The sequence below is a fragment of the Anoplolepis gracilipes genome, chromosome 8, assembly GCF_047496725.1.
Source record: "Anoplolepis gracilipes chromosome 8, ASM4749672v1, whole genome shotgun sequence".
NCBI classification, from domain to species: domain Eukaryota; kingdom Metazoa; phylum Arthropoda; class Insecta; order Hymenoptera; family Formicidae; genus Anoplolepis; species Anoplolepis gracilipes.
The window spans coordinates 5224517-5247224 of NC_132977.1; the positions used below are offsets into that span (position 1 = coordinate 5224517).

The window sequence follows — 22708 nt, forward strand, 5'->3', positions numbered from 1 at the left end:
ATATTAATTTAATCAATCTTTGATTATTTTATGACTTGTTATGAAATTTACTTTTCTTTTCTTCGTTTTCTCATTGCATTAAATGAATAATAAGTCGTAGGCTTCGTCGAAAAGTATATGCGCGTGATTTTTCCAACGTCATATTTCGCAACTCGTCGCGAGGTCGTCAACGAGAACGAGGATGTTTCTCGCGCGGTTCATTAGCGTAGTGAATTAGTAACTCCGGTTCAACGAGCCCGGAAAAGACATCCCAAGATATAGAACGAAAAAAGCACACTCGAACAAACATGCGTATGCATAAAAGGAATTTTCTCCCCACGCAAATTATCAGTATTCGAGGGTTGTAAACTGGTGCATTCCAAATGGATCCGATTTTACAGTGGAGAATTATAATTTCTTGTTTTAGGTCGACAGAAAATTTGCGCTTAGTAAAACTTTCTTTATGAAAGCATTAATTTAACGGATTCTTGATTCCGTAATTTCGTTTTTGTCAGAATTATATCGAATTTCAAGAAATTCGAATATGTAATTGTTATTAAATCTTGTTTATCTAAAATAATTTATTTAAAATAAATTTTATTTGTTATAAAATAGTAGTTCTTGTATAAAACAAAAAAGAATTTAATTGGAAATCTTTATATATTCTTTTTAAATATAATAAATTATAGTATAATTGTCTTTTTTAAAATTCTCATAAATTATTTGCGAATTTTTTAAATTAACTTTTATGTTTTATAAAATAAACAATTCCTAAAATTTCTCTTATTAAAAAAGTCTATATAATTTATTTATACAATTATAAGAATGAGAATCATATTTTTCTCTGAAATAAAAAAGAAACAGGATGCGCGCATTTGTATAATTATATTCTAGTCTTCAGCCTTCATTTTTTTATCATGATATCAAGAATTCTAAAGAAGAAACAGATATTGCATAAATACCTGAAAAAGGAACCGATCTTTCGAAGTTATTTAACTGGAATATATAGAAGAATTGCAATCGGCCGGTTGTGATAAAGTCCCATTTTGGCTAATGACTGTAGTGTATGATCCATTTTTAATGACACTGACATAATGTCGTCATTGCTGCTCTCGAGACGAGACGTCTCATTACTCATTTGTCAGTTGTGTACACATAGGTTTGTCTCGCGAACCACACTGCAAAAAATAACACTTGTGTTAAATGTCGTTGAGCTCGGAACTGTATGGGAGGAGGGGCTTCGGATTCATTACAATATTTAACGTGAAGTTTCAACGCATTTATATTTATCTTTAACTTAAAAATATTATGTCAAAAAACACATATCTTTTTTTTATGAATAGAGAGCTAGAGAGACGGCTTTAATTTTTAAATTCTGTTTTTATACTTTTCTGATCTGTTATTATATCATAAAAAAAATCACATAAAGCAATAAAATCATGATAAGAAAAGATAAATTTTATACAATAATATATAAATTTTTTAATCAAGTTATATTACCGTTTTCTATGCTTTATATTCTTGAAAGATTGCAAATAAACAGAAACAACAATAAGACCGTAAATATCGTTTACACTGATGCCTTTTATTTCTTGCACACAATTCTAAACTATCAAATTTAATATAATTTATTAAATTCTTGTGATTTGATATTTTTTATCAAACATATTAATTATATTAATAACATTATAATCTTTTAAGTAATATTTTAAAAAATTGATTTTGCGTAACCAACGATATTAATTCAATTTAACGATAAGAAAGAGAGAGAGGGAGAGAGAGAGAAAGAGAGAGGCTGTTGTAGACTGTGCTAATTAATAATGTCAATAAGGTCATCAATGTATAATTGTCTTAAAATTATATTGTGTGTTTAAAAAGATAATTATTCTTTAACAACAATTGTTTTTTCTTATATAATTATTCAATTTATTTCGAAAATTTCTAAGTTCGCTTATTCATATATGAATAATAATTTTAAAATGATAATTTTCCACGCTAATGAATAACAAAGGAAAAACATCTTTATATACACGCACATATACATACGCGTATTGTGTATATTATACATATATATTGTGTATGTAATAATTAGAAAGACATATATACGTACCTAAAATACTTTGTTTAAAACATAAAATAAATCAAAGTTACGCGACGTTAAAATAAATTGACAAAATATACAATACATATCAATTAAAGAATAAAAATTCAGGAGAATAATTTGTAACAATATACATAGTTTGTATTTATTTGTTCGTCAATTATAAGTATATCATGCAATAATGATAGTAAATAATGATGAAATAATGACAAAATTACTTACCGACAACTTACTCGTTTATCGTACATTTCGTTAACTTTTCTCGCGCTTTTTTTCACAGCTTGTTACCAACCTGAATTTGCGTTCATCACTAGATACGAATTGTTACCACTTTTATAACCAACAATTTGTGTATCTAGTGACGAACTCGAATATTGTGGAATGCACTAACGTGAAAAATGTGCGGTCGAATTTGTTGGTAAATAATTTTGTCAGTAATTTATTATTAATTATTAATTTATTAATTATTGTAATTATTGCATAATATATTTAACTGTCTCATGAACTTGACAAAATAAAATTTTGTCATTTTTTTTATCATTAATTATTATAATTATTATGTGTCATACATTTAATTGATTTAAATCTTTATATAATTTATATAAAAATATCTTCTAAAATATTACAATTTACAGTTCATTGGATCCAGACACAGTGTGTTGTGCGTGTGAGTATAAAGATGCCAATGGTAAACAACAGAAACTGACATGGGTTAACAGTGACAATGAATTAAAATATACTCCATCATTTAATATGGGCCCACAAGATGTTTTGCCCTGTATGATATCTGGTTCACACTTTAAAGAAGAAAAAGAAAGAGTCCTTTGTCCTATGATATGGGGAATGATTCCACCTTGGCATAAGGTGAGCAAAAATATTAAAGTTTCAGTATAAAATCAAATATGACAACTGTTCTATATGTCACTTTGTTTTATGTAGTATCTTATAAATAATTTTTTTTTCTACAGGGAGATTATAAAAAACGGTCAGATAAGTTATCCACTCACAATGGTCGTCTGGAAAGTATACAAACGTCAAAACTATATTCTCAATCCTTGCAAAATCAACAAAGATGCATTGTGGTCTGTGAGGGTTTCTATGAATGGAAAGCTGGTACAAGTAATAAAACTCCAAAGCAACCGTATTACATATATGCAACTCAAGACAAAGGTATAAAAGCGGATGATCCTACAACATGGAGTAATGAATTTGCCGAGGAAGATGGATGGAAAGGTTTCAAAGTATTGAAATTGGCTGGAATATTTGGAACATTTGAAACTGAAGAGGTATACAATTTTCTATTCTCTGTTTTACTAGATCAGAAATAATGAATATTTAAGATATTTGTAATTAATTATATTTTTATTATTATAGGGGAAAATCATACGAAGCTGCACAGTTATTACACGAGAGAGTAATACAATTTTATCTTGGCTGCATCATCGCATGCCAATATATCTGAACAATGAGGAAGAATGTCAAGTAAGTATTTGTATAATATTATTTATCATATATTATATATCATTTGTAAAAAGATTTGAATTTAGTGTGAGGATACTGTATACTCTTTCTATATTTTTTATATATTTCATAAAAATATATTTTCTTTTATTAGGCATGGTTAAATAACAATTTGCCGACAGATATAGTTATCAAAAGATTAAATAATATGATATTACAAGAACAAACTTTAAGTTGGCATCCAGTATCCACAATTGTCAATAATGTACGTCATAAAACTGCTGATTGTAGAAAAGAGATCAAACCACAGTAAGTAAAAATTTAAAGATAAAGATAAATCTTTAATAATGGAAATATATATCAAGAAAATCCATATATTTCTTTAACTTTATTTCTAATTACTTTTTAATATTGTATACTAATAAGATTAAACAAATCATTGATTATTTATTATTTTATAGACAAGAAAAAAAAGATAATCAAAAATCTTTTATGGATTTTTGGCTAACAGGATCAACTACTGTAAATAAAAGAAAACATACAGATACTGATAAAAATACAAATTTAAACAACGAAAAAGATGAGAAAAAGGCTTCAAAAATTCAGAAGAAAAATTAAAATTTGTATAAATTGATGCAAATTATTAATTTACAAGAGCATTGCTGTGTGTTAAATATTTATTATATATATATAATTTATTTTCAGTATTTTTGTAAGATGTATTAATCTTGCCAATGTTCTTAGAAGTGTTCAATGGTATTTAATATTAATTTAATATTATATAATTACTACAGACACTTTTCTCAGGAAACACAACTACCTCATAATTGTACTCTTTGTATTATGTAATATGTTTTTCTATAATTGTATTTTTTAGAAATTGTTCTTAACAAAACATTCCAAGCTTTTATAAAAGTGCATTTATATAATAGTAAATTAATTTAGTTATAGTATAGTTTTTTATTAAATGTATGTGTGTGTGTAATAATATGTATTTAATAAATATGTATGTACATATATATTTAGCGTTATATATAGTATACAATATTTAATACAATAAATATATATATTATATTTAGTATCATAAAAACTTGATTAGAATTTTTATTATATATATATATATATATATATGTACATATGTGTACCGTATTATATATAAAGAATATACATCTCTTGCATAAAATATTCTTTTTCCTTTTCTTTTGGATTTTCTTTTCTGGGGTAAAGTATCACGATTCTACTTTTTAAAATGTTATTAATATTTTATTAAATTGCGCACAACATAATGAGATAATTCAAATATGTAACTCCTTCACCGCCGTCCAATAGCGTCGATTTGAGCTTTGGAGCCGTAAGGTTGGCAACGTGAGAACGGCTGTTGGAGAATTTACATAGTTGAATGCGTTCAAAAGTCATGGAGTAGAGTAACCAATCAGAAGAAAGAAATCTTTGCTCTTTCTGTCCTGATTGGTCAACTAAACACTACTTTTATCTCACGAGTAGGATTTCCGAACGCATCGTTGCGCGTGTCCGCGGTGGACCATAGGTTACGTACGCAAGTGCGTGTCCTCCGCAGAACCGCTCTTTGCGTTGCGCGATTCTTTGTCGTTGTGGTCGTTGTGCTTCCGTAGTTCGGCAACGCGGAGAAACTGCCATTTCGCCGACGAGACGGTCCGCACATGGCACGTTAACTCGAGGTGACGTTTAATCGAGTGACAGGAAAGCGAAAGGGATCGAAAGAGTGTACATATACATATATATATGTGTGTATCTGTGTTCAACGCGCGCGGCCCAGCCTCTTCGTGACTGCGTGCGTGCGTGCGTGCGTGCGTGCGTGCGTCCGTCGTGCGTCTATTTCTACGTCTTGTTAGGAGCGTCTAGGAGATCTAGAAGCCGCCAGGATGACCAGCAGTGAGCAAACACGCGAGCAGACGATCAGCAACGTCGAGACCGAGTATCACGAGATCAACTCCAAGGGCGCTTGGCCGATGCTCTATCAGGTGAGAGAAGGAACGAGGGTGGAAGAAAGGAAGGAAGGAAGGAGAAGGGAGGAGAGAGAAGAGAGAAAGAGAGAGAGAGAGGAATGCTCCGCTCTTCCGCTCGACGACGGCTCTTCCGCTGCCATTTCCGACAATTTTAAACGGACAACGTTCCTCTTCGATTGACACGTCGTGCCGGCTACTCATCCCGCACTTCTTCGTCGCTCTCTTTCTCTCGTTCCCTTTCTCCCAGTCTCTCTCTCTCTCTCTCTCTCTCTCTCTCTCTCTCTCTCTCTTTCTTTCTCTCTTTCTCTATATCTATCACATGCACACTCTCGCTCTCCGCGGACTCTCTCGTGTCTCGCGTTATCGCTTTTCCGAGATCACCTTTTCCTCAGTCGTCTCCTACTTAAAATGCTTCTATTTATTATGCATCGAGATTTGTAGTGACGTAAATACAGAATATCACCATGTCAAATCGTGGCCGGTCTGCGGACTCGCTCAATTACTATGTGAGAATATTGCCGGTTTGAGAACCGCTAGACTACACATATGAATAGGTAACGTTCCGTAGAAAAAAAAAAAAAAAAAATAATTACAGAGCAGGAATATTCATTCGCATATGCACGCAAAAATATGTCGTACGTATTTTCTAGCGCAACGTTTTATCTTCGAATTAAATCCGGAAATTATATATAATTTTGAATTGACGGACCGACGCGCGATCTCCTAATGAAAATTCTATTAATGAAAATATATTAAATTGTTTTTTGCGTCTTGTGCGTCTAAATGCAGTATAGGTATCGTGCAAACATACTGTCGATATCAATAGACAATAGAGAGTGTGTCATTTGATGCCGACACGTGAATTCGCCGAACGCCGTACGACTTCCGTGCCGTTACTATTCTGCGATTTGCGATTCGCATGAGATTCATCGTAACAGTTCGATTTATTATAGCGAATTCGCGCTATACCACATATTAAAGGCTATAGGTAAAATTCTAAGAATCTAAATTAAGAATAATATAAACTATATTTTAACACAACTAATATAAATTATAAAAATATAAATTATATTTTAATATGAGAATAAATAAATTATATTTTAAGTAATTAAAATTCAATCATGGTATATTGTCATCTATTTTATCAAAACATTATTTCATCGTCAAAGTGTTTATGTATCATGTTATTGCATTTAGATACTTGTATATAGAAGTCTTTAATATGTGCTAGTGTGATGTATAGTATGACCGAATTCGCTATTATAATTCGTCGGAAAAGCGCACACTGACACACTGACAAGCGGGAGATTGACAATACGTCCGTGCCCGATGTATACACGACAGCGTGATTGTGCTCGCTCTGTCAAGGTCAAGAGTTTCCAACTCGGAAATACCTATATATATATATATATATATATATATATATATAGGTGTGTGAGTGTGTGTGGATGTGTATGTGAGTGTGTGGGTATTGGTGTATTTAGCGATCACACGCAATTTCTTCGAAGCGTGAGAAATTCAACGATGTACTCTAATGTTATAATTATTTCATTGAAGTCGTTATATCTTTCTTAATATCTTAATATTATGATTTCTTTTAGTTTCAATGAATTTTATCTCAAATGATATAATTTTTATCTATGTCAGAGAAGTGCTCTTATTCAGATTGTATCTTTCGTATATATATATATATATATTATATTAATTTTTAAAAATTATATACAATCACATATGGATTATTTTAACTTTATCGATATTTTAATAATAGAATATCTTGAAGATCTTGATTAATAAAAAAAATGTTTCAAATTTATTTTTTACTTTTATTGTACATGATCATTTTCTACAGAGGTCAAGGAATATATATATAAATTTTTGTAGATTTTTCAAGCATTTAAAAATAGTTAAAACTACGATAAAACATTATGATTCATATGTGACCAGAAATAGAGGGAAACAATAATTTGTATGATCTATGAGGATTAATATATGTAAAAAATGATATATATTAAAATATAATACTATAAAATATATAAAAATGCAAAATTTAATATTACACTACATATGTATGAGTGGAAATATATTTAGAAAATTTGTTACAATAGAAGTGCAAAATTTTTTATTTTCTCTTGCTTGTTTTAATACAACAATATATCTGATTTATGTGATTTATATATTAATCAGTATTTGTGTTGATCCTAATTTGTAAATTTAAAAATAAATAATTTATTTACTGAGTTTCTAAATTAGATTTTGACTTGTGATTGTATTATATATTTTGGAGCAATATATTGGAGTATAAGGTATACAATTGTTATCTAAATTATTTAGCAGTTGAATGTATTGAAAATTCAGATTAATGACAAATTGAAATTTTGATAAACAGGTGTACAGAAATCCATAATATATATCAATCCTCGCTATGTATGATTTTGAAATATTTTTATAGATTTATTTATAAGAAAATGAAGGAGTTTTACTTTTATATATGTGCTTTATTTAATTTATCATTAATCACATGTGACTTAATATTTTTCAGCATATACGTAACGAATGTGGAAATTATGAGTACACATGCAATGAATCAAAAAAACCACAGAACAAAAACTTGAATCGCTACAGGGATGTGGCACCATATGATCACACTAGAATTATTCTTAAAAGAGGTGTATGTGACTACATTCACGCCAACCTTATACAAGTAAATATACAATTATATAAAAAATAATTTATATGATATAAGTGACCAATAAATGATAACGTTTTAATGCAAATGTATTATATTAATTGTATGATAGATGGATCGAGCTCATAGGCAATATATTCTAACGCAAGGACCTTTGCCGAATACTGCTGGTCACTTTTGGCTAATGGTATGGGAGCAAAACAGTAGGGCTGTTTTGATGTTAAATAAGATAATTGAAAAGAATCAAGTCAAATGCCATCAATATTGGCCTCTGGATGACTCACATGAGCCTACTATGACTTTTGAAGATGTCAGTTTACAGGTGGATTATGTCAGCAAAGTAGAAACGTCAGACTACACTACTAGAACATTACGGTAAAAAGATACATGTGTATAGCATAATGTGTACTACTCTCATCAAGCTTTATTTTATCATTGACAATCATTTTTAATTTTTCCGCAAACATTATTATAACGTTTTCAATGTTTCTAACTTATCTACAGTATAACGGACTTGGAAACTAACGATAGTAGAGAAATCTTACATTTTCATTATACCACTTGGCCAGACTTTGGAGTACCACAATGTCCAACGGCCTTTTTACGTTTCTTGGCAGACGTTAGGCAATCAGGAGCGTTAGATCAAAATGTTGGTCCATCCATCGTCCATTGTTCTGCGGGAATAGGAAGATCAGGAACATTGTGCTTGGTTGATACATGCTTAGTATTGGTATGTTGAATGAAGCTAGCGTTTTATTTTCTGATCTGAAAGAAACTGCTTTAACAATTGTTAACCGTTAATTACTTGATTATAGATCGAGAAAAATGGTTTAAACGCTGTAAACGTTCGCGAAGTATTACTGGAAATGAGACGATCACGTATGGGTCTGATACAAACGCCAGAACAACTGCGTTTCTCATACGCTGCCATCATTGAGGGAGCGAAACAATCGCCACTTGGTAACGCGGTAGGTAATTCATAATAATAATAGTATTAATATTTTTGTATATAAGATATTATATTTCTTGCAAAATATATATACGTATAATTTCATTAAATAATACTTTTTAAATAAAAGAATATTTGTTTCAATTAAATCCGGTTAAGTCACTGTAAACAGATTTAATTATTGACATTTTCATGAAACTTTATAGAATACTGAAAACAACGAGATATTAAAGAATTATTATGAGGAGGTGAATAATAAAAACAACTCGTTAGAAAAAGACGACGAACCTCCTCCTTTGCCACCTCCGAGAACAGAATCTTTGACACGTAGTATGATGGCAGATACAAGCCCAGATGCATCGAGTGGTACTTTTATCTTCTGTTTTTTCACCATAAAAAATTCTTTTTACATTAATAAAAAATGATTTTTAATGTCAATTACAGATGAATCAAGTGCACCACCTGATAAGCCGTTACCGTTTGAACCACCGAATCATGCAGAATCACCCACAGATACGAAGTCTACATCCGTCTATTATACAAGCGAACAAAGCACGGAAGATATCGCGATATGTGATGAAATCTCTCCCAACGATACTGATAACTCTTTTCAGTCAAACAGTCCTCCGTCCAATTCAGATGCGTAAGTAACATATTTTAGTAACATGAATTATTTAAATATTTAATTTACTATAAGATACTCATAAGTTTTATTCCTTGAACAGAAAAGGGGAACTACGTCGGCGCAATCGAGAGAAAAACGAGCGACTTGCAGCGCAAGTACGCGAGATGAAACGCCGACAGAAGGAAACGGAAGAATGGCAGAAGCTCAAGAGGTCATTATTTACACCCCTTACAATAGGCATAGGAATTGGGATCGGTGGGGGTATCGTAGCGCTGTATTATTATCTGTACATGCGTAGTTAGATCTACCGTATCGCATTTAAGGGTGTCGTACGTATGTACATACAGCGAATTTTCAGCAACATTTAAATGACTTAGATAATCGAAGAAAACTCTTAACACGCGATATTCTCTACGCAAGATTAGATTAGGTTTAGTTTTTCATAACCTGATCTTGACTAAAACATCTTTGAGAGAATAACCGAAGAAGAGTGTTCCGTACCATACGACCCGCATATATAATTGTGCATTACCAGCGATATCGCAAACAATATTGTTTCCACTATCGAAACAATAAGCAAAAAAGAAATCGTTAAGAGAAAAAGAACATCGCTAAGAAGTAACCAAGGTAGTATATTGTTAGAACACGCTGCTTGTCCGAGCAGTAATAATTGCAGAATTGGAAATCGACGAAGATAGGAAAAGGAAATGGACTTTCGATTTGTATTTTTATATTGTGATTTACTCGACAAGTACCTAGAACGTTAGGGCGTATCATATGTTTGTCTCACAATTTTTTTTTACTACCCTTGAAACTGCTACTATCAGGAAGCGAGTAGCTTATTTGATATACGTGCTTACGGAAACGTTATAATGAGAGTATAAGGAGTAAGTATATAGAAAGTTATTTAGCTTTCTTTTTTTATAATTCTGTTAGATATTACTCAGATTTTTAATTATTTAGATTTGCTCTAGTTACGCAATAAATTATATAATTATATCAGATTAGATTCACGATTCTAATCATTCAATCTTCTTATTCAAACATTATAACGGTAATGATAAGCTCGTATAACATTAAACATAGCCACGTTCTTAAGAAAAATCATGGCTATATGAAAAGTCAGTTTTATCTCGAAAGACTACATCATTTGGAAGATGATTTTGATTTCGTCATTTTCCATAAATAATTCCTGAATGCATATTTCTATACTGGTACCCGATATTTTCCTTGTAATTCAATTAACATAATAATCGGTAAGCAAGTAAAGCGCAGATTACATTTCTGTGACTTTTAATGAATCATTTCCAAGTATGTGAATTAGGTTTACTACTGTTAATAATATTTCAATAATATTAATATCAAAATCATTCTGGTTTATAAAATTTCATCTGGTTAAACCAGATGAAATTTTCAAATTGTCAGATTTATACATATTTTTCAAATGGAGTTTATGACTTACAAAGCTTATAATGATAAGCTCGGGATAAACTTCCATGTTAAAAAATATGAATTTAATTGATTTGGAAATATGTCTTTTAATTTCTTTAACATTAAATAGAGGTACACTCGTAGTAATAGGTCTACAAAGCAATTGTTAACAAGTTTTATTCTAGTTCTATAGATGAATGTTTTTTAAATTACTTATTAATTGAAATAGATGCTATTGTGTCTTATATAACACACACAAAGAAACATTCATAAAAAAAGTTTAAATTATACATATATATCGATATTTTACAAATTGTGTTTCAAAGATGTTTCTCTTATTATAATAATTTCACGTGAATTTTTTTATTGTTGGGCTATGAGTAAGATATATTTTTTTTTCTTATTTGTGATCTTTTTATTTTCCTTTTTTATTACAACAGAAATTTTATATTTATATTTTGTAAATTATTATCTGGAATATCATATATTTGATTTAGCTATTCATGTTAGAACTTGCTATTTATACAAATCTTATTATTTTACACAGCAATATAGAATTATAGAAACAATTACTTTACTTTGCAACAAAAACATTCCTAATATATGGATATAGCTTTAAATTTTTCTTACATTTTTAAATGATACTATTTTGGATCTTAGATATATTAGAATAATGTGAAAAATTGAGTTACATTTATCAAAAAAGTTTCTCCTTACTATGTCCGATTATTATTATTTACTTTTATTGTTAATTGATTAACAAAGTAGATATCAGAAATTTCGTTTATCGAAGAACAATAAATCATTGATAGTAGCAAAAGAACAGACGCGGAAATATATTCTATGTACAGCAAAGTGTTATTTCCAAGAGATATTAGTAATTTCTGTGTTATATAGTCTTTCACTTTTAAGCCCTCTTTAAATCGAGCCATTTTCGTGCATTCTACTTCAATATTCATATTATGCTCCGAAAATTCGATAATGAAGTTTACATTAATCGTTAGAGAAATGGGGAAAAGTTTTAAGAAAAAAAAAAAATCTTAGAAAATGTGTATTTCAGCTCATCGCCCAATAACGTATGTTATAAACTGTACATTGGGCGTTGGATAAAGACTGAGTATAATGACTTTTAGGAAGATTGAAGGAGGAGGAAGTAAAACGAACGGTAAAAATAACGAGAGTTAAGCCCGCGTATTCTTAAGTCGAGCTTTTATATAGATCATCTTGAGAGAAAGACTTTGTCAGATCGTGTTCCATCCAAAGATGAAGCGTAATGAGAGAAGCTGGTGTGCAGCTGGTAACGTCGCGAATATCTTAAAAACGCGCGTCACCCAAAGCGTATTTTCTACTTTTGTACGTTACTGCCGTTTGGAATACGATCTCCCAACGAGGTTTTAAACACGTCGGATTTTGCGTATACTTGACGTGCTCTTCGCGTGATTATGAAACGGTACGCGGCAAAGGAAACATTAAAATAGAAAACGAAAGAACAAACGAGCAAAAGTACTCCACGCGGAACTCGAGGGGATATGCAGTATTCTCTGTCAACAACACGTTTTAACTTTATGCACCTATAATATACTATTGTTATCTAATTTTTATCGAGATATTATTTATGTAAGTATATATATATAAAACTGCAATCTCTCTTTCTCTCTCTCTCTCTCTCTCTCTCTTTGTAATTATCCGATCGAGCAGAAACGGCGCGACTAATTTTGCGATTAATTATTATTCATCGAGAACGACGAGACACGACATGGGGAAATCTTTCGATCGTTCTACGAGTATATACATTTTTGAGTCGAGTTGAGATGTAATTTCGAGGATGACACGTTCCCACGATTCCGAAATTCGCATTATCCATCGCTGTTTTATGCCCGAGAAAGAGCGGAGAAGTACGATCATAGACACTCATCTCTCCCCCGTTGTTGACGATCGCGCGAAGCTTCCGGAAGTGAGACAGATACGCTCACGAAAGATCACGAAGACACGGTGCTAATTAAAAGTTCCAAAACCGATACGCTCCGAAGTGCGTGCTTGCGTGTGTCTGTGTGTGTGTGTATGTGTGTGTGTATATGAATATGAAAAACCGGAAACGTGTGCACGAGAGAATGAATGCGCGTAGGAGGATGGGAGCGGTCGTCGATGTTGATGGTGCAACTCATATACTCAATTATTATTTGAGGAAATTGCGAGCATAACTTTCGCACATTATTATTGAACAATATTATTTTCCGATACAAAATTATAAATATTTTTACATACGTATAAAATATCTCTTCTATTTCTATTATATAATTTTATTAATTTTACGCCATCTTTATAAAAAAAAAGAAAGAAACGTTATCTTTTTGCCAATTATTAGAGATAAAAAATTTATATACACGTGACATTTATTATTAGTCTCTAAAAGCGTCTCTGACTAACAATAAGCTTCGCAATCAGCATCGGGAAAGACACAAAAGAGCAGATCCGGCGACACATCCTTTTATATTACTCGTCGTGTGTACAATAGACATAACATTATACATACAAGCAAAAACACAGAAACATAGCTAAGTGCCTACTCGTACAAACAAGGGGAAGAAAGTGAAACCACAGTGATCGGTAAATAATGTATTGATTTTTCTCCCCTTTTTGAAAGAGCATAGTCACCGTGGAGAAGCGAACCGTTCTTAATATATATCTGACAATATATAAGTAGATAATTATCTAATAAATCTCTATCAGATCGTGTGATTTATTCGAAATGGTACTTTTTCCGACGTTTTTATTATATATTAAGTAATAGTAAGATGTTCTTTTTTTCAATTTTTCCTACTTTGCATAAACAATTTTTATTAAAATTTTATATACTACTCTTTTCGTAATCAAGAATTTAATTCTCTTAGCGAATTCATTTTTTAATCGGAAAAATTAATATATTCCAACGTGAAACAATTCAAATTCTGCAGATCTGATTAGATTACAATTTTTTCACTATATTTTATCTTACTAAATTAAATGTATTAACTTTTTTCTCGAGATGTATCGAGAAAGAAAGGTCATTTCGAATTAATCAATTTATCATAATTTCCGGATTGCTGAGCGATCGTGCTTCAGGGTACATAACATAAAATGCGCGAGCGATGATTCCGAGCTTATGTATCTCGAGTAATAGTCTATATTGAGAAATTGATTAACTCAAGATCCTGCGCAACAAAATTTTTGGCTTAAAATTTATCTGTTCAATTTAAAGTTTTAAAGCAATATATACATGAATCATAACGATATCGAACAGTTACGATTCGATCGATCGATACGCTTGGCAGCCGGATTAATAATAATGGTAAGAATCGAGTGTATGCATTTAGGCAGATGTAAGAATGGTAAGACAGGGAAAATTAACGATCCTTGATTCTCTCTCTTAGAAGCGCATCAGCTAGAACATACACTTTGTAGATCACGCGATGTCTTTTAGTCTACGTTATATACGACGGGGCCTTTTTACAGTTACACACTGACGATTATACATCGTCGAAATGCGGAAAGACACGAATTTACCTCAAAGATGAAAAATAGATAATTGTATGTAAACGTGCTTCAAAAGATTGAGACAAAAGTATGTTAGAGTAGGAAGAGCTGGACGCTTATTCGATTAATCGGCTGTTTTTTTTTTTGAAAAATTCAAGCATCTTATAAAACGAATGATTGTGTTCTTCTATGATCTTTTTAATTTTATTAAGCACTGCAAGAATAAGTTGAAGAAAGTCAGTTAAAAATTACAAAAAGAATAAAAATTTTGACATAGATAAATATAAATTATAAAAATATAAAACATATATTTATGTGTTTATTACACTTGTGTGTATTAAAAATACTTTGAACATCTAAGAAATAATTGTCGAATAATCGTATAGCGTCGGCGAGGATAACATTCCTCTCTAGCCCATTCTGCATCCTGCAACTCGTACTGTAGTTAATTACATTTACGGTGTATCGTTGTAGGACTGTAGCGTCGAATGGTATTTTAATGTATAGAAAATTGGATGCGCACAGTAAAAGAAGGAAGTGGAAATTGGAAGCGTGTTTGAGAGAAAAAACTGGGCGAAGAAAAAAGAAAAGTAATAGATGCAGAGAGAGGAGCGAAACACTCAACGACGAACAAAAAAGATTATCATGATTAATCGTATAATTATCGACAAGAGACTTCAGAAATTTTATCCGAAATTTTACTAACTCAACTAATAACTTTACTAATTTTTTTTTTTTTTTTAATATAAAGTCCTCTTAATCAAATCTCTCGTCAGAGCTGATGTGGCCACTTATCATGAGCGAATGTATTTATTGAGAAGCCTAATCGTCGGATAATTTTGATTTCTAATATCTATTCGCATACATAATTAGCCAATATGACATAATAACAAGCAAACATGGCAGAATCTTTCTTTGTAAACGATATCAAATCGCTCTCTCTATCATCGTTTTGTTCCTTCGCCGAGTTTCATGGAAGAACAACAACTTACACGGATAAGCATTGAACGTTATTACGAAAGCCAAGTCTTTGCATGCAATAAGATATTATTTATACGGAAATAACAGAGCGGCAAGATGATCTCTTGCGAGCATACATATGTATCGGATTGAAATGATCACCTCTTACGAGACACTTGACAAATATTTTACGCAACCGGAAGAATAGCATTATGAGAATAGAATATTTCGCATTGTAGATTTCATATCTCAATTTTGATTACGAGCCGGAAATACGTAACTCTTACAATATTATTGTGCATTTATCACCGTAAATTTACTTTCGCAAAACATGTTTTCTCTCTGTGACAGTTTGGATTCATGTACTATGGATTCAGGTAATACAGATGTTTTTTACAAACTGATCGATGCAACTGTAGTGGATCCCAGACAACTACATGAAAAAACATTTCAAATTATTTAACCTGATATTTTTTTGGTTTTTATACTTGGTTCCGCATAGACAGAATAGTTTATTTGATTAAGATTATAATGCGGTGGATTATTGGTTATTAAATCAAGAAGGGATTTTTTTTTTATATTTTTTAACTTTTAACGATCTGGCGATTTATTAAAAAATTCAATGTTTATCAGGAGTCTTACGTTTAAAAAATTTTAATTCTTTATTAATAAATTAAAATATATTTTGTATCTTATTTTGTATCTATATATATTTTATTCATTAGTAGTTTGTTTTTTCTTCGTATCGAAGATTGGCGACTCCTGATATGCATATTATTTTTTAATTAGATTATACTTCCGACTATGTTACGACTATCGTTACAACAATAATAGCTGTACTAGTATCAGTATAATTAATCGAATCCCTCGAATGTCATTTTGGATTAAACACGAATCTCATTTTCGAGAATATACGAGTTTCTGATAACTGATGATAGTACATCTGTTGTTGATATCTTTCTTTATTGTAGAATCGATTAAATCGTTTATTTCGAAAATTGTGTAAAAAAAAATACAATATTATTTAGTTATTAATAGATTCTGAAATTATCACATCTTAATGAAATTCACAATTTTGTAGAATTCTGTAAAGTTATATATCAATTTCGAAATAACGATTTGATTCGTGACCTTAAGCCTGTCCTATCTCGTAATCTCGAATCGAGAATCGCATAATAAAACCCGGAATGCTCATATACGTTCATCAGCGATGCGATTCATACAGCCGCGTACTCCGTATATTAAAGTTATTATTTAGCGAAATTATATTTCGATCCCTTATCATCTACCGTCTCGTATTTAGCCTTTTCCGTCCAATCAAAGCCCGGAGAGATCCTTATCTGATGATTTCTTTCAGATCAAAAAGCGAAACTACGGAAAGCGGCGAATCTGTGCACGAAGAAGCCGAGTCCACGATCTAAATCGAAAGAACGAAAAATAATTGATCTCCTGCAATAATTCTCCGTTTAGTGCCTTGTCACGTTTTAAAGGGAACCACAGGAAAGACGCGGGAATCTATTTTAGTACAGTGGCAATACTTGACAGAAAAATAAATCAGATTGTTTGCTACACAAAAAACAACACGATGTACGTGTATTTGTTGTTTCGTATGGAATTCTTGAGTCCTAAGTTACGTTCCGAAATGTTCTCTTTGAGGAAAATTTTATTCATCGATAATCGTTCTGAGACTTTTTCCAGCATTTCCGATTAGTTTCGGTTTAAAACTCGAAAGCGTTCCAAAATTGACAATGAGAATGACTGAAACGTTCGTGTTTTCGAACGTTTTCTCCGTATTCGTGTAAAATTCTCATCTGCACTTTGTGCGACAAGGAATTGTAAAGAACAAAAATACAAGTTTGAATTGCATTTATCTTTGAAATTTTTAATTGTAACGAAATGGAAAAACATTTCATTAATATTTGAATTTAATTTCTTTTTTCTTTAATTATATCTAATGCATTTCAAAAATTATTTTCATTTTTCTCATATACTTCAGCTATTTTATCTTCCATTTTCTCTAAGAACAGTTTCGGAATGTAACTAGATTACAAATTTAAGGGCGAGGGATTCCCACGATTTTTATCCTCTTCCAGTCTTTGGCGATCTTGTACACATACACACACAAACACACATACAAAAAAAAACTGAAAATAAAGAATGGAAATTTTTAGATAATTTATTTTAATATAGTACAATGTTAAATATTAATCTATTGTAAAAATAGAAAACATAAAAAAGGAATTGTCAGAAAGAGGAATTTCTACAATTATAAAAAATAAAAATTGGATAATATAAAAATATTTTTTAAATTCTATATAATTTGGTTTCGTAAGCAAATGTATTTTATTACAAAGTATAATAATTGATGAGAAAAAGTAAGTTAAAAAAGTTTTCTATTGGATTATTATTTTCTTTTTATGTCAATGGACGAAATTGCATTTTTCGTTGTACTATTAGCAAGTTGGATATTTTTTTCTTTGTTTGAATAATGATTCATTAAGCACTATATTGATGAGAGCAAGATTAAATTTTCACATGTGCAATGATGTAACAATGTGTAACATCGTTCAACATTCTACAGACTTCTTTCTTATGTCATACATCACGTGAAGATCTAATAACAGTTTTATCTTACACAACGCAATATTTTGCAAGAGTATGTCTCTTGTATAATATTAAAATAAATTATAAAATATATTTTTGTTATTTTTCAATTAAAATTGGTAATAATATAAATAAATATAATAATATAAATATAATAAAATATAATAAATATAATAAAATATAATAAATTAAATTAAATATAAATTTTACTTTGGCAATATATAGAAGCAGTTCTTTAGACTTGTGCTATATATTTCAATTATTTTAAGTATTTTAACAGTATTTTTTCATAATTTTTTTCATTATTATGAGATGAAAAATATGAATTGATTAATAAAAATAAAGTTTTAGCACTTTAATACGGAAGTTTAATTTTGTTAAATTGACTAATTTTAATTTTTGCAAAATTAACAGAATACACTTGAAACTGTAATAAAAATATGGAAAAAGTGTGACGGAATATTATAGAAATGTGACAAAATTTGAATATTTACTTTTTTAATTTAAAGTAGAATAAATAAATTAAAAAAGTTAAATATATACATATAATTTAGACATATTTTACGAATTGAAATATGTATATGTTTATGTACATGAAGATGCTTAAAATAGATTCTCACACGCGGAATGCATAGCGGTTTGCGAGCAAAAAGATAATTTCTTAAATTCTGTCGCTTCATTTCGGTTGGTCCATGTTCGAAAATTTCAGATCTGCGAATTGATATGCGCCAATTGATGTGCCAAATTATCAATATTTTATGCGTAAATAGAGTATCAAGAGGGAGCATATAATACTGTTCCCTTGTGGCTAAGTTAGCACCTACAAAATCGGCAACAAAACAAGAAGCAACGTAGTAGTACGCTCAGGATAGATCACGCCGTGTATCATATCCACCTGGTTTACCAGGTTAGTTATCACCTGTCGTAGAACGTCATTGTATAATTAGCATCCTCTCGTTTGACGTCATTGTTTCATATAAATACCGAATGCTTGATCTCGATCATCATAAAGTCACGAGAGAGCTATCCTGCCGCGCCTATTGTACTCTTAAGAGACGCTTTGGGACTCCTCCTTCGAGTAACATCATCAGCTTGCTTCGAGAAGCGATCGTTATTTCCTTGTGAAGAGTCGTCAATAAGAGATTTCCAAATAAAAAATGGTAAGTAAGTTTTTTTTATGTTTAGATAGACTATAATAGTTTAGAATCATACGATTAAATCTATAGTTTTTGTATTATAAGTTCAATCTTTTCGTATAATTTACAGTGTTTGAAAAATTTTCTTTGTAGAAATTAAGAGATGAATTTTAAATATAAGACGAAAATTATGTATAATTCAACTATATGTTTAAGAAATAAGTTCTCTAATTAAGTCTGAAATTATTTTTATTAAGTCTGAGATTGTTTTATTTATTTAAGAAAACTATTGAAAACTTTTTAGTTTGTCAAATACATTTATTCGTGTATTTAAAATATCGAAATATATTTTTTATTTATATCGGGATTTTTTGTTTAAATTTTATTTTATCGGAATAATAATTTCGTGAAATTATTTTGACTCTTTAAGTATGAGCTATCAATTATTCGCAAATCTTTAGAGTTTATCATGTCCTAGATATAAAGAGATGCAATTTTTCCTTCTCTTTTAGACGCCTGTCAAATTCATTGCCTTCGCTCTACTATTTGTCGCCTGCTCCAATGCTTTACCTCTAAGGACGTCGAACATGTACGGTTCTTCGTTGTTGATCGTACCAATCCTCATTCGGGATTTGGATGAAACTCAGGATGCGATAGACGAAGAAGAACCAATATATCCATTAAATGACGATTCTAAGATTGCGGATAACACTGAAAATTCTTTCCACGTCGAAAAACGCAGCATCAAGAAAACAGATAATGATAATGATCTCGAGACTGCAGCTGGTACCAACATTCTTCGTCCTCTCTTCGTCTATCGCCAGCAGGTCGCGTATCGACAACGCGCCAGAGATGCGATTCGACGAGGAAGGCGAATATATACAGAGTAAGAAAGAATCATTTTGTGAACTAAAGCTTGTTTTTTGCGGATACTTATAAACATATTCATGAAAAATGGAACGCAAGCTTAATGACGAAGCGTCAGCATGAAAACTTGAAAAGCGAACACAAATAAAGCTGTTCTTTTCTTGCTGACAAGATTTACGTTAAAAAAAAAAGGGAAGAAAAAAAACACAGGATCGTCAATGAGAGAAAAAAGCTTTTGAGAAAAGCGAATGAACCTTTAAACGATGGTTTGAGCGATATTCAACTCTTAGTAATTATGCTAAAAGGTTGTGGACCTCGTTGTTTTGTTAGTCATTAACAGCACAAATTAACGGATGCGCGAGGCTGACTCAGCGGGACCTTTCCTTGTCGGATGTTGGACATTATAAGAGCGACTGGAAAAACCAGAGAAACATTTAGTTTTTTACGATCACATATGATCTCTTTTATAAATTATAGTCAGATTAAAATTCAGTTTTTTAAATAGCTGATAAGTTGCATTTTTTCTTAATTCTAAGTTTAGAGATTGCTAGTCTATTTTTATTATAGATTAGTTAAATATAACATTGAGAAGGCTGTTTACCAAAGTTGCATTGTAGGATGCAAGCAATTGAATTTATAATTTAGTTGAATGTATATATGAGAGTATTATTGTGATATGTGATTATTCTTTGATGAAATGTTACATGTGTAACTGAACGAAAATACGTGTGTACAAAATTTTATAGAAATACAAAACATCTTTATATAATTTGTTTATTTTTTATTCATATATTTTTCGAATATCGAAATATTATTTTATATATCTACAGATTTATTAATTTTATTTGAAATTTATAAAATATTTAGTTTTTACATATTGATATTATCTACAAAGTATTATTTTCATTAATTATTCATATCTGTTTGTTTGAGACAATTGATATTTTATTTTAATATATTGATATTATTATTTGCGAGATATTTTCCACATACGCTACAAATAATGCTTATAAAGAATTTTTAATTTATAATATTATTATCAATATTTTTTTAATAATTCTTTTTAAAGAAATTATTAGTACAAGTTTTTTTGAAGAAAATATTTTTTTCTAATTATATATATATATATATATATATATATATATATATATATATATAGATAAAATACAAATTATAAAATACATTATTACAGAATCGTTTTAAAGATAATCTTCTTAATAAATGAACATTGCAATCGAAATGCTAAGAGTATAAGAATTAAAGAATTATCTGCTTATATCTATTGGCGTAATATTATGTATTTTTGTAAAAAGATTTATTCTTTCCATTACATTATTTTTCAAGACATGTCCAACGTAAAAAGTTGACTACGCAAATATAATTCTTCTTTGAAGAACGAGAAAGGAAAGAAGAAAGAAAATCAAATCTTTTCTGTATTTTATTTTCCTGGAAATACAGGATATCTCAAGTAGTTACGGTAAGGCTCCCTTCTATTGTATGCTTGATATCTTGGATTTGCAAACTGTCTTCGATACCAGTAAGGATATTGAAACCGATATCTATCTTCGGCTACGCCAAGATCACCCTCAAGGTCCGAGCTCCCTTGCGACGAATCGATGCTTTCATTCTCGATATCAGACGCTATGTTGGTATTTTCGATCGATGAAGGATTAGAGTAAGCTATGTTACTCTTTTCATCCTGACGAGTCGGGCGAGCCAATATTACATCAGAAGGATCCAGTGGTATATCATGCAACGACAAATCTACATTCGATCGGTCTTTGTGATTCGACGGAGACGCATCGTCTTCTCGGTTCTCAATGCGTTTTGTATACTGTACATGCTTCGTATAGCTGTCCGAGAAGCTGGAGACGGTTGGAATTGTGGATGCATCTGATATTTTATTCAAATATAGACCAGACTGTTCTCTAATTTGGACCGTACCTTTTACAGATCTCTGGTTCACCAAAGAACATTCAGCATCGTTTAGTATATCTGCATGAGGTTTTTCAATGACATTTCTCGCGTCGCATCCATTGCTCTTCGAAATTTCAGTTGTCGTTGACGAGTCGGTGGGTGTTGATTTCGCCAGAACGAAACAGCAGAGACTGAAGAAGAAGATGCTGAGGTGTTCCATTCTGTCCACAAATTTCTCGAATAGTGCAGAGTATAATTCTTCGTCGTAGACTAGCGATTCAGGAAGTTAAAACGAGCCTTTTATAGCTCGTTATCCAGGACTTCTTGCTAAGCTGCTCGCTAAACACCATCGAGTCTCGGAAATATTGTTAGGATTGCGCTAATGATAAGTAAAATATTCGTTCGGTCGGCAGTTGTCGAAGTATCGCAGCATACATTCTCGTATTTTGTATGTTTTCTGTTTTAAAAAGAAAAAACTTCTCGAAAAACTATAA

At 30.8% G+C, this 22708-nt stretch overlaps 3 protein-coding genes across 5 annotated transcripts; 2 read left to right on the forward strand and 1 right to left on the reverse strand.

Moving 5' to 3' along the window:
- Positions 1-2395: 2395 nt before the first annotated feature.
- LOC140668663 (abasic site processing protein HMCES-like) lies at positions 2396-4191 on the forward strand. 2 transcript variants are annotated; one of them, XM_072897875.1, is made up of 6 exons: positions 2396-2498; positions 2716-2944; positions 3049-3366; positions 3455-3562; positions 3696-3850; positions 4003-4191. In XM_072897875.1, the coding sequence occupies exons 1-6, from the start codon at positions 2479-2481 to the stop codon at positions 4157-4159; spliced, it is 987 nt and encodes a 328-aa protein (XP_072753976.1). In that variant the 5' UTR covers positions 2396-2478; the 3' UTR covers positions 4160-4191. The 2 variants fall into 2 exon arrangements, with proteins under 2 accessions (XP_072753976.1, XP_072753977.1); XM_072897876.1 differs by having other exon boundaries at positions 2447-2510.
- A 911-nt stretch (positions 4192-5102) lies between these two features.
- On the forward strand, positions 5103-17385 carry LOC140668384 (tyrosine-protein phosphatase non-receptor type 2-like). 2 transcript variants are annotated; one of them, XM_072897356.1, is made up of 9 exons: positions 5103-5541; positions 8066-8227; positions 8325-8587; positions 8717-8942; positions 9028-9180; positions 9368-9527; positions 9606-9804; positions 9887-9997; positions 17048-17385. In XM_072897356.1, the coding sequence occupies exons 1-9, from the start codon at positions 5443-5445 to the stop codon at positions 17109-17111; spliced, it is 1437 nt and encodes a 478-aa protein (XP_072753457.1). In that variant the 5' UTR covers positions 5103-5442; the 3' UTR covers positions 17112-17385. The 2 variants fall into 2 exon arrangements, with proteins under 2 accessions (XP_072753457.1, XP_072753455.1); XM_072897354.1 differs by lacking the exon at positions 17048-17385 and having other exon boundaries at positions 9887-16974.
- Positions 17386-21550: 4165 nt separating this feature from the next.
- On the reverse strand, positions 21551-22497 carry LOC140668387 (uncharacterized). The gene has a single exon (XM_072897359.1). It carries the CDS (start codon positions 22432-22434, stop codon positions 21736-21738), a length of 699 nt encoding a protein of 232 aa, XP_072753460.1. The 5' UTR covers positions 22435-22497; the 3' UTR covers positions 21551-21735.
- Positions 22498-22708: the final 211 nt, after the last annotated feature.

Bases quoted from the DNA above. Each gene is read 5' to 3' on its own strand.
- LOC140668387 (XM_072897359.1), bottom strand. From the start codon at position 22,434: ATGGAACACCTCAGCATCTTCTTCTTCAGTCTCTGCTGTTTCGTTCTG.
- LOC140668384 (XM_072897354.1), top strand. From the start codon at position 5,443: ATGACCAGCAGTGAGCAAACACGCGAGCAGACGATCAGCAACGTCGAG. The intron at 5,542-8,065 runs GTGAGAGAAGGA...AATATTTTTCAG, and splicing joins CTTGGCCGATGCTCTATCAG to CATATACGTAACGAATGTGG. The intron at 8,588-8,716 runs GTAAAAAGATAC...ACTTATCTACAG, and splicing joins TACACTACTAGAACATTACG to TATAACGGACTTGGAAACTA.
- LOC140668663 (XM_072897875.1), top strand. From the start codon at position 2,479: ATGTGCGGTCGAATTTGTTG. The intron at 2,499-2,715 runs GTAAATAATTTT...TACAATTTACAG, and splicing joins ATGTGCGGTCGAATTTGTTG to TTCATTGGATCCAGACACAG. The intron at 3,563-3,695 runs GTAAGTATTTGT...TTCTTTTATTAG, and splicing joins ACAATGAGGAAGAATGTCAA to GCATGGTTAAATAACAATTT.